We start from the raw sequence: 13,678 nt of genomic DNA, 5'->3' as shown, positions 1-13,678 counted from the left end.
GTACTAGACCCCAGTCAAAGTTTGCAACATGGAAGAGCCAAAACATACAAATAAAGTGATAAAACCACACATGGGGAACAAACCATTTATTTATAACCCATCTTACTGTATAATGCATCAGGATTACAATAAAAAGCCAAGTGAAGGTCATAAATACACACTTCAAAAAACAGAACTGCTTAAAAGCCAACACATTTGTGCTTTACCACATTAGGCCGGTATAAACAATGGAGACCATCAACCCCTTACACCACTGATCAGAGAAGTAAAGTTGCCACTTAAGGCGAAAACAATGGGTGGAACTCTTTATTGTGGATAAATAAAACATTTGCGCATAATTGATTTCATAGATCAAAAACAATTCTCAAAAACCTCATTATCTGATTGACTGATGAATGACACCACTAGTTGATTTCACCATCCTCTCTTTGGCCGCCTTCTTTACGGGATCCACTTCGAAGCACTTCCACAGACGGATAGTTTCGTCTCCAGCCACAGTCGCAATGGAAGAGCAGTCCGGGCTCATCGTCAAACTCAGAACTCTGTCCTCGTGGCCTGAAATAAAAACCATTACAATGTGTTAAGACCTGCAGAAATTAAGTCTAGCGCTTCACAGTTCACTGAATGTTTCGTTTAAAGTCAAGAGTCAAAAATAGAATTCAAAACAAACTTACCGTTGAGCTCTGCCACCTTGGTGAGAGAGGGATACTTCCAGATAACGACGCTGTTGTGGGCGTAACCGTGGGCAGAGACCAGCTCCTTGTAGTTTGGTGCAAAAGCCAGTGACGAGATCTGAAAAGTAAAAGATGTGCGATTTGAAGAAAGACTTTCATTGTCACCAAGTTAAAATAATTTCCAAATTAAACAGTATATAATCTCTGCTACTATGGGACCCCTCAGTCAAAATAGACAAATGGTGTGGCATCACGGGAGTTGTTGTCTTCATTGTTAAAATTACCATCATTCATGATGAAAATCTTTAGACTCGGGCAGAAATGTTCCCAGACTAGGTATGTACGCAAGTTTTATTCACATTTTTACTCTTGCCGACTTCCTCACTCAAAAGTTATTGCAACCAAACAAAATGCACCATTAGCTTTAATAAAATGGGGTTTCAATCTTTGAAAATTGTTGGAAAAATGTGGGATAATGCAAGAACACGCCTCAACATTTAGAAAAAAGGTCTGGTTGTTTTTAGACATTTTAAATGCAGAAATGTTAATTATATATCTTTAAGTACATTTTAAATGAGAACAACCATTGAATCTAAAAGGATCTAGAAGTGTGTAGTTACCTGAGACTGAGTGTCAAGAGAACTGATGCAGGAGCCGCTGTTTACATTCCAGATGCGGATGTGACGGTCGCTGGTCCCACCTCCAGTTGCAAGTATACTTGGCTGCCACGAACACCAGGCCAAAGCCTGTAATAGTGACAACATATCCAAAAGTGAATTTCAAGCTCAGCACGATCTACAGCAGAAGATTAAATACAAGTATCATAATCACTACTACCACCCACCTTCACAGCTCCTTGATGTTCACTCCAGCAGCGGACCGGCTGCGACTGCGCACGGGTCCATACACACACCAAGTTGTCGTTGCCTCCACTGGCCAGGTATCGGCCATCAGGGGACCACTGCAGCCCACAAACCTCCTGTGAGTGACCAGTGAGCGTGCAGATGTGATGTTCTGCCACCCGCACGTCATGATGGTGGATGTGTCCTGATCTTGAGCCACTAAGGAGGAGAGAAACATTAGATTAGGGTCAAACACATAATGGAAACGGAAGTTTTAATCTTTTATAAATAGATTAAGACACAACTGTACCTGGAGAGAACATGGTCATTCCAGCTCAGGCTTCCAACTCGAGCCGTGTGGCTGGCCATGCTGCGCAAGCGCTTCTGGTTTTCAACATCCCACAACTAAAAAAAAGAGGAGACAAACATGTATGATTAAAAACAATTACGAGACAGTTCTTTGAGTGCCATGTGTCCCTAGGAAACGGAGCTGGTGTGTTCATTAGTACACTGACCTGAACTTTGCAGTCACTTGTGCCGATAGCAAGATAGCTTCCTTCTTTGGTCCAGGACAGTGAGCAGATGTAGTCTTCCTCCCGCTCCAGCTTCATGAGAAGAATGATGTCTCCTTGAGTGGCATCCCACAAGTAAACACTGTTATGAAGTGCCACAGCCATGATATTTCGACTGCTCCAGTCAAGCAAATTCAAATCTGGAAGAAAAACAAGTGTTTGTTTGGTGGCATAAAGAACAAAAACGCACATAAAAATTGTATTTAAACACAAATACTAACATACTGATATGCAGACTCCTAGGATTGCTCTTAACCCAAGATGTGACAAGTTATGCATACATAGCTGTTCATGAATGGATGTCATCAGGAAAAGCAAACTTACAAAAATCATTTCGAAGCTCAGGAGCATCCAAGATCCTGTCAGGAGTTGTAGATATGTATCTGGTTTTCTTCATAGAGGCAGGCGTAATAGCCTGACTGTAGAGGACTTTCAAGTTGTTTTGATAGCCTGTAAATTAGACCAAAAAAGCAGACAATAAATTAAAACTCCTTGATCTCTGTAGTTGTGCAATATTCCTGCCAAGCACTAGTATAGCCTTACCCTCTGGAGCATTCAGTGGCTTCCCTCCAAGGTGCAGGATCTTTGCGTCTTCGATGTTGTATCCATTTAGTGACATAGACATGGCCTTCTGGTTTTCCTTTAAAAAAAAAAGTTTTAGCGTTAATTCTCAATTCACAAAATGCATTTCAAAAGAAAGTGGATACATCAGAATAACTTACTGATGATACTCCTGGATTGTTTGCGTCCACGGGCTCGTTCTCCTTTGAGAGCAGGAAACTTGCGACATCCATTTGTTTGCTGTTTCGTGTGGGAATGAAGCGGTCGCCTCCCATCTTAGAGGGCGTTTGTTTTTTATTTTTGCCTATGATACAAAAAGAAAAAAAGTGTTTAACTTTTGCAGAAATACAAGTTGATAAACCCTCAAAGACCTAGACAGCCAGCAGCAGATAAAAATAGCTATTCTATTAATTAAAGCAACGTTTGCCTCAATGGTGATTTAATGACCTGTGTATTTATTGGCTGAACTTTTTTTGGCCCTGGATCTGCTTGGTGAGTACTTGAAATAAGATTACACTGAAAACCACCGATGATAACACTGAATTAGATGTTGACTAAACTTAATATGTAAACCATCTAAAAAGGACATTTTTACCTTCCTGAAACCAAAAAACCCCACAGAACCTAAACATCCAAGGCAATTAACCCACTCCAATGTCGAATTGGGATTATAAATGAGCCAGACTGAAATTTAAAATTCACTTAAATCAAACACCTGCTGGAACGCTGCATGGAAAACAAAATTCAGGCCTTTGCGGGTTAACAGCTACAGAGCTTTTTTAAATTTCAAGTTGGATCGTCGCACATTACCTGGTGTTTTGCTTGGTGTTTTTGATGAACTCAGCGACGAATTGGCAGATTTACCGGGCGACAGGCCGTTCAAGGCGGATGTGTTAGATGAGCTGGCCTTTCTCTGCCACCTCGCCATGGGAGCGTTTGTGATGGGCATGTCCAGCTTCAAGATACTGTGGATGTCATTCTCGAACCCAAACTGCGCCATTTTGTCCAGGTTTTCACACGACCTGTACATCAGGACCGATGAAGAGTAAGACTGATGTGCAACAACAACAAACCTCATATTAGCTACAGCTCAACGAGGGCTAGCTTGCCGAACGATGCTAACGGTAGGATATCAGAGTTAGCTTAAACAATTATTTAGCTTATCTAAAACCTTCCTTGAACTGCAAGTTATTTCAACCACACCTTACGTTGCCATTTCAGTTTGTTCTGTACGAATGCAGCCAACCTCACATAAAGTAACTTAACCGAGCACGAGTTAGCATACACTTCGCTAGCATTACACGCTTTAAAAGTTTAATAACCGCTATGTAGAAATCTGAGACATACCTGTGATGATTAACCGAAACAAAATGTGCCACTTGTGAACTTTACAACAATCAAAATGAGCTCTCTCGTCACAGAAAACGTGGAATACACTGCAGCAGCACTGGCCTTTCTCTCTCGTCTCTCTCCAAAGTTTGAATTTGGTGCAAATGACGCCACTCCGTTTAAATCCCAGAATGCGCCCCTGCGATTGGTTCATTCAAGAAGGTACCGTTATCGCCATGGTATTCCTATGGTAACGCCTACGAATGCGATTATCTGATTGGTCGAAGAGAACTTCCTGAAAGATCAACGCCGGAAAACAATCCTCCTCCCCAAAAATCTACCGCCATCTACCGACCACAAGAGGATATTACTGTTGTGAAAATCTAAGAAGAAGGAAAAACGACGTTATCTAAGGAAAATGTTGTGTAGGTCGCTTCACTTTTAAATGTCAGACTGACATTTATTAAATGTGTTTATTTGATAATTTGAGGGTGACAAATGTAAGAAAAGATCACATAGAATAGAATAGAATAGAATTACTTTAATGATCCCAGACTGGGAAATTATTTTGTTACAGCAGTAGTGGGTCCGCAAATAAAACATTTCATACATAACATAAATAGAATCCAATATATACATAGTGTATATATACAGTGCACAGTGTGCTATAAACAATAAACAATAATGATATATACAACAAAACAAAATATGCAAAATATACTATAACAAATAATAATATATACAACAAAACAGTAGAGAGACCAGAGTTCTCTGTCAGGCAGAGGTGAGAGAGTTGTTGTATAAAGTGATGGATTGTGGCAGGAAAGATTTCCTGTATCTATTGCTACGACAGCGAAGCTGAAGCAGTCTTCCAGAGAAGGTGCTCCGCTGTCTGACCAGTGTGAGTTGGAGAGGGTGGAGAGGATTATCCATGATGGATAACAGTTTTTTCAGTGTCCTCCTCTCCACCACAGCCTCCAGAGTGTCCTGTTTGCAGCAAATCACAGAGCCAGCCTTCCTGATCAGTTTGTTGAGTCTGTTGGTGTCGCTGGCTACATGTGCACAGGTGCAGTAATACAAATGTGTGTCTAATTATATTATATTATATTATATTATATTATATTATATTATATTATATTATATTATATTATATTATGTCATAAGGATTAGGGATATATCAGTAGAGCGCCCATTTTATACTGGAATATATCTTTAAATGCAAATAACATAATCAAAATCAAATCAAATCAAATCAACTTTATTTATAGAGCACTTTTCATACATGGACATGTAGCACAAAGTGCTTTACACAAGAAAGATAGAACAATAATAAAGAAAGCCCCTCCCTCCCACCTTCCATACTATACACACACACACACACACACACACACACACACACACCTGCACATTCTTACTACTGGCAATAAGGAGACATGGCAAGGCACTGAGGAGTGAGGAAACGCCACCTTTGGGGCCGGCCACACTGGGAGGAGTCACAGGCTGTGCCATGGGGGGCACCAGTGCCCAGGCCCCCCGACCCTGACAGACAACAGCTGGCCGGGCCAAAGGGACCCAAGGACAGCACCCCAGCAGCAACCCGGACATAGGTCCCAGTGTGGAGGAGCCCCCTGAGGACATACTAATGCAAACTGTAGTCTATAAAAAAATACTGTATAAGACATTAACCTTTAGATCCACTCATAATTTACTAACCTATGATTTATTTATTCAAAAGACCCATAGTGAACATCACTTTTCAAATGTCAAATTACGATTGTGATGTTATCTGGTTGGATTAAGGAAATCAAAGGCTTCCTTACAATCTGAAGGATGAGATAACAAAGCAAATGTTTGGGCCATTCACAGCTGATCAGTTTTTAAAAGAAATAAGATTCAATCCCATTTCACTTGCTGTTAATAGTACTCCACAAGAAGTATTTTCAGCGATTGAAAATTAGATTTTTTCAATGGCCAGAGTACTAATGCTCCTATTCGATTCTTCTTTGTCCTTCACAGTTAATTATCATAGTAATCCTAAAATCAAAGACATCATCATGTCAAGAGTGATTGCTCTTTGATTAGAAGCAAAGATTGATTTTGTAACAAAGTGTATGTGTGATAATGACATTAATGGCATTAAACAACTGATCAATTAAGTGAAAATCTCACTGTATGCATAATATGGACGGTGTGCTCTAATGCTAAAATATCATCAAAGCCCTAGAAGATACAACTAGAGTTTTGTTTTGGAGATTATTGGCCTACAATGACATAAAATGTTGTTTCTGCAGCAACCAGGAAGCATACATTCCTGAAAATAAAATAAATTGACAGTATTCCTTATCAGTGGAGTTCTACTACACCTCACTCGTCCATTCATTAACTGTGGCATTACAGTTTTAATGTGGCACAATTATATTGGGAGCACCATGAAGGGACACATTACATGCTGGCCCTGCCACTCAAAGGGAACCTTCAGACTCTGACTGAACCTTATTTATAATAATCCACTCTGCAGCTGAACATTTTGGTGTTTTGAAAGGATTAACTGTGCTATGGAAACAGTATAATCTGTGGCTGCAATTGATACTGCTTCACTTGCCTTTGAAATATAATCTGCTGCTTGTATGCAGCGACAGAATGCCCATATTTTAATATGTTCCTCTATGAAGATTTGAAAGTATGAGTTTCAAATGTCTAAACTTCTTACTCATTGATCATTGATGAGGTGCAAATGTCCCTCTCACTCTCCTTTGGTTATACACCACCTCATCAGTATTTACAAGGCAGAGTAAAGCACTAAACAAAAGAACTTGGCAACACTGAAACTGCTTGTAACAAGTGTTTAACGATTTAAGACAATCCCTGTAATTATATGATAAAGAGACTGAGCTACCAAAGCATAAATTAACTGTCCAGAATATATTTATATATATTTTTTTTAATGAATTTAAAATCAGTTTTCCTCATATTGCAGATTAACCTGACACTAAATGAAATGATAAATCTGACGATATAAAACAAACATGCCATAAAAGTATCTTTAATAGAACATCATCTTTAAATCTTACATGAACAACATGGAAAAGGTCCTTTGTACCTTTGTACATAGACACAACAATGTACAGTATCAAATAGAAATAGATTTTACCAAATTTACAAGTTTTTACCAAAACAGTCCCACTGCTTGGATAACTACCGACTTACTCCATCCAGTAATTGGCAGAGTTTCACTCGAATGGTCTATCGTTGGCAAAACACTCAGTTTCAGCAGGGCTTTAGCTACAGAATGACAACACATTTTGTGAAATTGTCTTAACTCACATTAGATACTGTGTGTACTTGAGAACATGTCCATTGTTTATTTGTTTACTTGCTTGCTCAGTCAAGGAATTAAGATCATTAAAAACGTCTGCCCTTACAGTTACGGTGCAAAAAGAAGCTTGTACATTGCTGTAGGCGGTGAATATATTTACATTTCTTCACTCAGTATGTGTATATGTGCACGCTCTGAAAGTGTATGCAATAAAAACACCAGTGTAAAGTGTGATACATGCATTAAAGTGCATACGATAATGTTGGTCACAGATGTTTCACACAGTGAGCAGTTGGTACTTCAGCCAGAGGTTTGGTTACATTCATGGAGCAACAAAGTCCGAACACTGAATGTGTTGAGAATGTGTTGAATCAGTAAAGAAGACATTCAGCAGTATAAACGGAGTAGCAAGCTCAAACGTGACCCCGTTGACCAGCTGGAACTTTGGGTGCCGCTCCTTAAAGGGTACGGTAACCATTGTCTTTCATCTCTGTAGCCATTTCAGCCATGTCCTTCGGATAATGTATGACTGAGCCAATAACACCTGCAAGGTAATCAAAGAGATTAGGCTGACATTCATAAAGGGAAAAAAGAAAGCTTGCATAATGGCTGCAAGCTCACAAGCAGACATCTTAACACCCATCAGTTCACACCTGGCACTAACATGGATCTTGACCACTTGTGATCGGATCCAACGCACCGCTCTGTATGCAAATATTTTGTGAAGAAAATAAAGAAATATCTTAATGTATAACATTTGCCGAATTAACAAGGAGGCCCAAATAGTCAATACTTTGTTGGGGATTGTATTTCACAAAGTTTATAAAGTTTCTCTTAACTCCACAACTCATAAAACTGACTCTGGGGACGTTCTCCACGGTTTCCTTTATTAATAACCATTCACTATTTTTGTAAATTTGACATGTTTACCTACAACAAAATGTTGTCTTCTACCGTATGTTGAGTGTAATGGATGAAATCAGGAAAGAAACAACTTCATGCACTCCATTTCATGCCAAATTTTAAAGAAGGCATGAACGATTTTGAATTTGTCGTGGCAAAGGTTTGCAAAGTTTGTCAAGTTTCTCTTCACTCAACAACTCTGAAAATTATACAATTTCTATAGGGAGTCAGGGAATGTTGCCGTTACTAGTTCAGAGGTTAGTTTGCCTGTTGGTGTGGCTTCTCCTTGTTCAGTGGGGGACCTCACTAGAGTAAGCGGTCCTTCAGTGTGGCCCAGGACACGTGTGGGTATACACTGCGAAAAGAATGCAGTCACATGCGGCCCAAAACACCTCCAAGCATGGTCTGAGTGATCGGATCTTAAATGCGTCCTCAATGCATCTTGGGGTGTTTACACCTGTACTTACAGTACAGTAGAGCTGTCCACTTGTAATAAGATCACTCAGGATTTCTGCTGATACCAAATGTGAACAGCCGACCTGTAGGTCACTGTTCACGATTATTGCGTATCACTTATAAAAATGTTCTGAACATTAACAAAGTCATCCCAGTGTCCACAGCTGACCTGCAATTGCAGTCATATGCAGTTATAATAAAACTGAGTACCGTATACACAGTAACCCTTAATGACACACCAACACCTTGAAAACGAAAAGATCATACCCGTCCTAGGGGGATATTGTTTGGATGTGATTTAATATTTAACTCTCTGGCTATCCTCTCCCATGACTGTTAACAGAGAAGTCTCCAGTCTGCTGTGAGTTCAGAGAAAACATAGGGAGTGTTGTTGTCTTACCTCCAGGGTGCCTCAGACCTGGGCAGAGAGTGAGAGAAAGACAAAACACATGACTATGCTTTACATTTCCCCGTGAGTATGAGAGCACATACCAAAATCATGTGACAGGACGTGTGAAAATGAACCCAAGTTGTGCTGCATTTCATGCTGGTAAAAGAGATATTTTTGATGTATCATGAAGGATCCAACTGTGATTAAAGGCTGTACAACTTGTTTTACCATCATCCAAATGGAAAGAAAAACATCGTATTTACTCACCCAGCCTTTTGGAGAGGAGGAGGCTGATTACGATTAGTCCCGTAAACGCCGTGAGCGCCAAGACTGGGATCAGAAACTTTGGCAAAGGAGTCCCTGCAGCGACAAAACATTCCAGAAATGAGTAACCAGACCGAGTGTCAACAAAACTGGTGACCATCAAATGTATTGGTGCTGTATGTGGAAGTGGATTGTTGCAATCACTCGGGGGGGAAAAAACTGATCTTTCACTGTAGAATAACGCTGTCACTTGGTAGCACCCATTGTGTCAAATGACTCGCAGTCAAATGCCATCAGCTGCCTCCACAATCCACAGCCAGCAGCAGAGTTCAGGCTTTTTTCTCTCTTGATTTTCAACACTAGACATATTCATATCCTTATTGTTTACGTTTGCTCCAATACACTGCTATTGCCGCAGGTCCAGTGTGTGAGGTTCAGTGGCATCTAGCACTGAGGTTATAGAATGCAACCAACAAAATCACCTCACCCTCCCCAACACAAAAATCAAGAAAGGCCATCTCTAGAGCCAGTGTTTGGCTTGTCTGCTCTAGGTATACAACTGAAATAAACATCCATTGGGTGTAATGAGAATTGCTTGCCTGGGGCATATGCCAAAAAGGTTCCCTCGCTTCACGGTTTACTTCCTGGTTAAGCTGTCCACAGAATAAGCGCTGGGGAGTTTCTGCAGCTGGCACTACCCACAGACTTTACAATGTGACAGCAGCACAGATTTTTAAAATCACTTTTCTTGGTTCAAGGAAAGTTTTATGAAAATTAAACCACAATAAATCAATAATAAAAACGGTCATTATTGACCTTTAAGTCAATTCGACAGGTCCTGTCGACCATCAACAGACGTCTAACTTCTAATGGCGGTCCACGAGGAAAATGCTTTTTGGGCAACAGGGAAATTAGAAGTCCCTGGGCAAAATTGGAAGAACAGCAATACAGCGTCGCTGCATCCACGTCTTAACAGTACATTTGTGGTGCTAGGCTCCTGTAAAAACATGGCACCTCAGTGGAAAAGGACCTGCTCCCTGTGTGAATATAAAGGCTCAAAGGTAACGAGTCCTAAATCCTACACTTGTCCTTTAAGTTAAACAAAGAAAGGTAACACAAACTCATTAGGTTCCGCATCTCTTAACGCATTTCTCAAAAGCCAGAAAGAATATTTACCTGACGACTCTCCAGAAAGCCTCAATTCTTTCATTAGCTTGATGCATCCCTCCTGAAGGCGGATCCTCTCCGTCCGGGTCAGCTGCGGCTCCTGGTCCCACAACACTTTCAGGGCCATTGCTTGTGGTACCTGGGCCGTCCACGTGTCCGTGTGGTCCAGACTCAGATAGACCTTCCCATCATAGAACACACGGTCGGTCCAGTGCAGCTGAGAACCCTCCAGTATGCACTCACGAGACCGGAGGACAGTGTGGTTTCCTGAAGAAGTGATATAAAAGCTATTAACAAACAATTTGTCATTTTTCACAGCCCTTAATGTTACATTTAGGTTTTTCTTACTCAGTGCAGAAGTCTGGTTGACACTCGTAAGAGTTGAAAGACGTGCATCAGCTGACAAGGTTTGGATGATTCTGTCAACTTCCTCGCTTGACCCAGTGAGAGAAACTCCATTCACGAGGACCTGGTCCACGACCCGCTGAGCACCGACCACTCCCCACTGCTGAACCTGCACGATGATGGTATCTAATGGGAGACAACCAAAATACATGCATTAACAGCTCAGAAAAGGTACCTCCAAATGTTACAGTCCATTTCAAGTCCCTTTGGGGAAGATTTCATGTAACGGGAGATGCAAAAGAAGCAAACATGAACTTGACTACAATGAACTTGAAATTGGCGATGAAGCCTCAGATTATCCCTGATCCCTCTATCTGCAGACAGTCAGCGAGGAGATGGGCTTTTTCTGTTAAGTTAAAATAGCAGTTGTTAATACCTGCCATGGGTCAAATAAGTTATGAAGTGAAAACTATTTTTATGGCGGAGGGCTGAAGACGATATGATTGGTGTGTCACACCCTGAGGAAAGAACCTGCTCTGCAGTCTGGTGCAAAAGTCTGGCACTAAATATAAAGCTGGCTTTGTTTCACCGCCATTCTCGTTTGTCCACACCAAAATCAACCGAAAAATAAATTTGAAAAAAAAAAAAAAAAAAAAAAAGATCCTTGTAGAAACTGGCCCCAGTCCACGCCACAAAAGAAACACAATTAGAAAACTAAAACTAAAAGCAAAAGCACTCATTCAACTGTGGTCACATAAAATACCTAAAAGTGGAACTAATGCCTCTCTGCCAGTGTCAACAAAAAACACGTAATAAATTTCACAAAGGCAGGATTTATTGCGGGGCTAATGTGTTGACATTGTGCATGTGTGATATTTGTGTAAATCAGCTGCGCAATAACCTACTGTCTTGTGTCAAGAAGAGGCGTGTAAGTGTGAATGCCAAAATGAGAGGGGCACTCACTCAGAATTGTAATATTTACAATATGAATGAGGTGACAAAAAAAAACAAAAAAAACTGAGAGATACTCATGTTTTTGTTCTGAATAAACAGGCTGTTTTATAAATAAATAAGGTCCCCAGAACACAGTTTGAAGCTAGAAAAGGTGGCGGGGTCCACCAAATATAAATAAAGTAAAACAGCGCGATACTATGTTCTCCTTTAAGGCTTTTAAGTTTTTTCAATCAGTTTGCTTATTTAGTTTGTTAAAGCAGAGCTGTCTATCTTTCTAAAATGTCTTCCCCCAAAACTGCACATTGCACCTTTAAACGACTGCACAGAACAGCTGCTGAAGGTAAAGTTAATTGTTTGTGAAGGCCAAGTTAACGCACTTGACTCAGGTTTGTCTTAGTCTTCTTCTTAGTGTAATTATATCTTCTTATTTCGCATTTCGCATTAGCCATCCCGGAAGCCGAAGCAATTCAAAGACACAGTTTTCTTACCTACTGGCAGAGGGAAAGCCAGTGACAGCTCGCTCAACTTGAGCACGAGAAAGGCAAGAAAACGCATCATCGCGTCTCTTGTTTCGGCTTTAAGTCCAGCGGCTGCAAGGAAAAGCCCCTCAGAGTTATAAATAGCACGGATTTTAAAAAGCCATTTAAACGAAACCAGTGCTGCTGTAACACATCCTTGACTTTGTGGAAGTCAGTACCAGACGACAACTTCAGCACTGCCCTGCTGCTGCTCCTGCTGCTGCTGCTGCTCCTCCTCCTCCTCCTCTTCTTCTTCTTCTTCTGTCTCTGCGGCTCATCAAGGTTTCACTTTTGAGGAAGCTTTGTTTAAATGTCCGTCTGCCTCGCCTCTGATTGGCTGATGGAGCCCGCACGTGGTCCAGCAGGTCCTCGCCCACCACGTCCTGTTGCGTTGGGACTCTCCGGTTGTGTAGATGTGCGGAGAGAAAATTCAGTTTTAAGTCCCGCAGTGATGTCATGTATAATCAGCAACGTGTAAGAATGAAAGTGAAAGTAGAAACAAATTAAAATACAACTTTAAACCTGATGCATTCGTCTGGAGAAGAACTTGAATTTCATTTGCCAGCCTGCCCATCAGTATCAATTTGGGGTCCAGTATGTTGCTCAAGGATACTTGCAGCCAGGGGATGCCGGGAATCGAATCAGCGACCTTAGAATTGCACTGGACGACTCTCTCTGCCCCCTCTCTAAACCAAATACACCTTTGCACATTGTTATTTAATTCAATATCTCACATCCCTGCACACTGCACATTTTGCACGGTCACATCTATTTTCACGTTTATTATATATTGCACACATCACGTACACACAAGCCCAGTTACTATATAACGTAGGCTTATTTTGATTCTCATAGTTTTTATCATATTTTTATTCAATTGTTATTTTATTCTTTGCTACTTATTTGCCCTCTGTACTGCTGTGTTACCTGTGAATGTTCTCCCAAGGGAGATCAATAAAGGGACATCTGATCTTATCCTAAGTCAAAAATGATCAAGTGGTACAATTTTGGCATTACTTGTGTATTCCCACTTTTTTATTACGACTTCTAATCCATTACATTTAAAAGCAGCACACTACATTTGTCTGACATGTAGAGTTATCATCAGCTGAGACATTGAAATATGGCGTACGCGTTAACGATGCATCACTGATACTTAATCCAATCATTTAGCACATGACAAATGAACACTGACAGCGGCCTTGCGTATATCTTTCTAAGATATGTGTTGACGGTTTTACTTGCTGTTGAGCATTGCCACTTTTGCTTCAGTAAATTATCTGACTGCAACTCCTTCAAACACATACACATTATAAGGTTTAAATGCTGAGAATCAAGCCAGTGTTAAAGTTTGAGTCCTTCTGCTGGTTTTCCCTCTGACATATT

General features: G+C 40.6%; 2 protein-coding genes across 2 annotated transcripts; both read right to left on the bottom strand.

Moving 5' to 3' along the window:
• Positions 1–71: 71 nt before the first annotated feature.
• cdc20 (cell division cycle 20 homolog) lies at positions 72–4,155 on the bottom strand. The gene is made up of 11 exons (XM_030401591.1): positions 3,997–4,155; positions 3,460–3,671; positions 2,811–2,953; positions 2,632–2,728; positions 2,413–2,538; positions 2,032–2,228; positions 1,827–1,921; positions 1,519–1,735; positions 1,295–1,420; positions 675–792; positions 72–555 (listed from the first exon to the last, which is right to left on the bottom strand). The coding sequence occupies exons 2-11, from the start codon at positions 3,647–3,649 to the stop codon at positions 377–379; spliced, it is 1,488 nt and encodes a 495-aa protein (XP_030257451.1). The 5' UTR covers positions 3,650–3,671; positions 3,997–4,155; the 3' UTR covers positions 72–376.
• A 2,850-nt stretch (positions 4,156–7,005) lies between these two features.
• On the bottom strand, positions 7,006–12,591 carry LOC115571934 (uncharacterized). Its single transcript, XM_030401592.1, has 7 exons — positions 12,472–12,591; positions 12,263–12,364; positions 10,824–11,006; positions 10,485–10,742; positions 9,312–9,404; positions 9,054–9,071; positions 7,006–7,838 (listed from the first exon to the last, which is right to left on the bottom strand). Exons 2-7 carry the CDS (start codon positions 12,330–12,332, stop codon positions 7,753–7,755), a joined length of 708 nt encoding a protein of 235 aa, XP_030257452.1. The 5' UTR covers positions 12,333–12,364; positions 12,472–12,591; the 3' UTR covers positions 7,006–7,752.
• Between the last annotated feature and the right edge of the window lie 1,087 nt (positions 12,592–13,678).

Source organism: Sparus aurata, chromosome 21 (genome assembly GCF_900880675.1).
Source record: "Sparus aurata chromosome 21, fSpaAur1.1, whole genome shotgun sequence".
NCBI classification, from domain to species: Eukaryota; Metazoa; Chordata; class Actinopteri; order Spariformes; family Sparidae; genus Sparus; species Sparus aurata.
Note: the sequence above shows the minus strand (reverse complement) of the source record. Positions and strands in the feature narration are given on the sequence as shown.

Bases quoted from the DNA above. Each gene is read 5' to 3' on its own strand.
- cdc20 (XM_030401591.1), bottom strand. From the start codon at position 3,649: ATGGCGCAGTTTGGGTTCGAGAATGACATCCACAGTATCTTGAAGCTG. The intron at 2,954-3,459 runs GTAATGTGCGAC...TTTGTATCATAG, and splicing joins AACACCAAGCAAAACACCAG to GCAAAAATAAAAAACAAACG. The intron at 2,539-2,631 runs GTAAGGCTATAC...TCTAATTTACAG, and splicing joins GCCACTGAATGCTCCAGAGG to GCTATCAAAACAACTTGAAA.
- LOC115571934 (XM_030401592.1), bottom strand. From the start codon at position 12,332: ATGATGCGTTTTCTTGCCTTTCTCGTGCTCAAGTTGAGCGAGCTGTCA. The intron at 11,007-12,262 runs GTAAGAAAACTG...GTCTCCCATTAG, and splicing joins GGCTTTCCCTCTGCCAGTAG to ATACCATCATCGTGCAGGTT. The intron at 9,405-10,484 runs GTAAATATTCTT...TTGTCGCTGCAG, and splicing joins GCTTTCTGGAGAGTCGTCAG to GGACTCCTTTGCCAAAGTTT.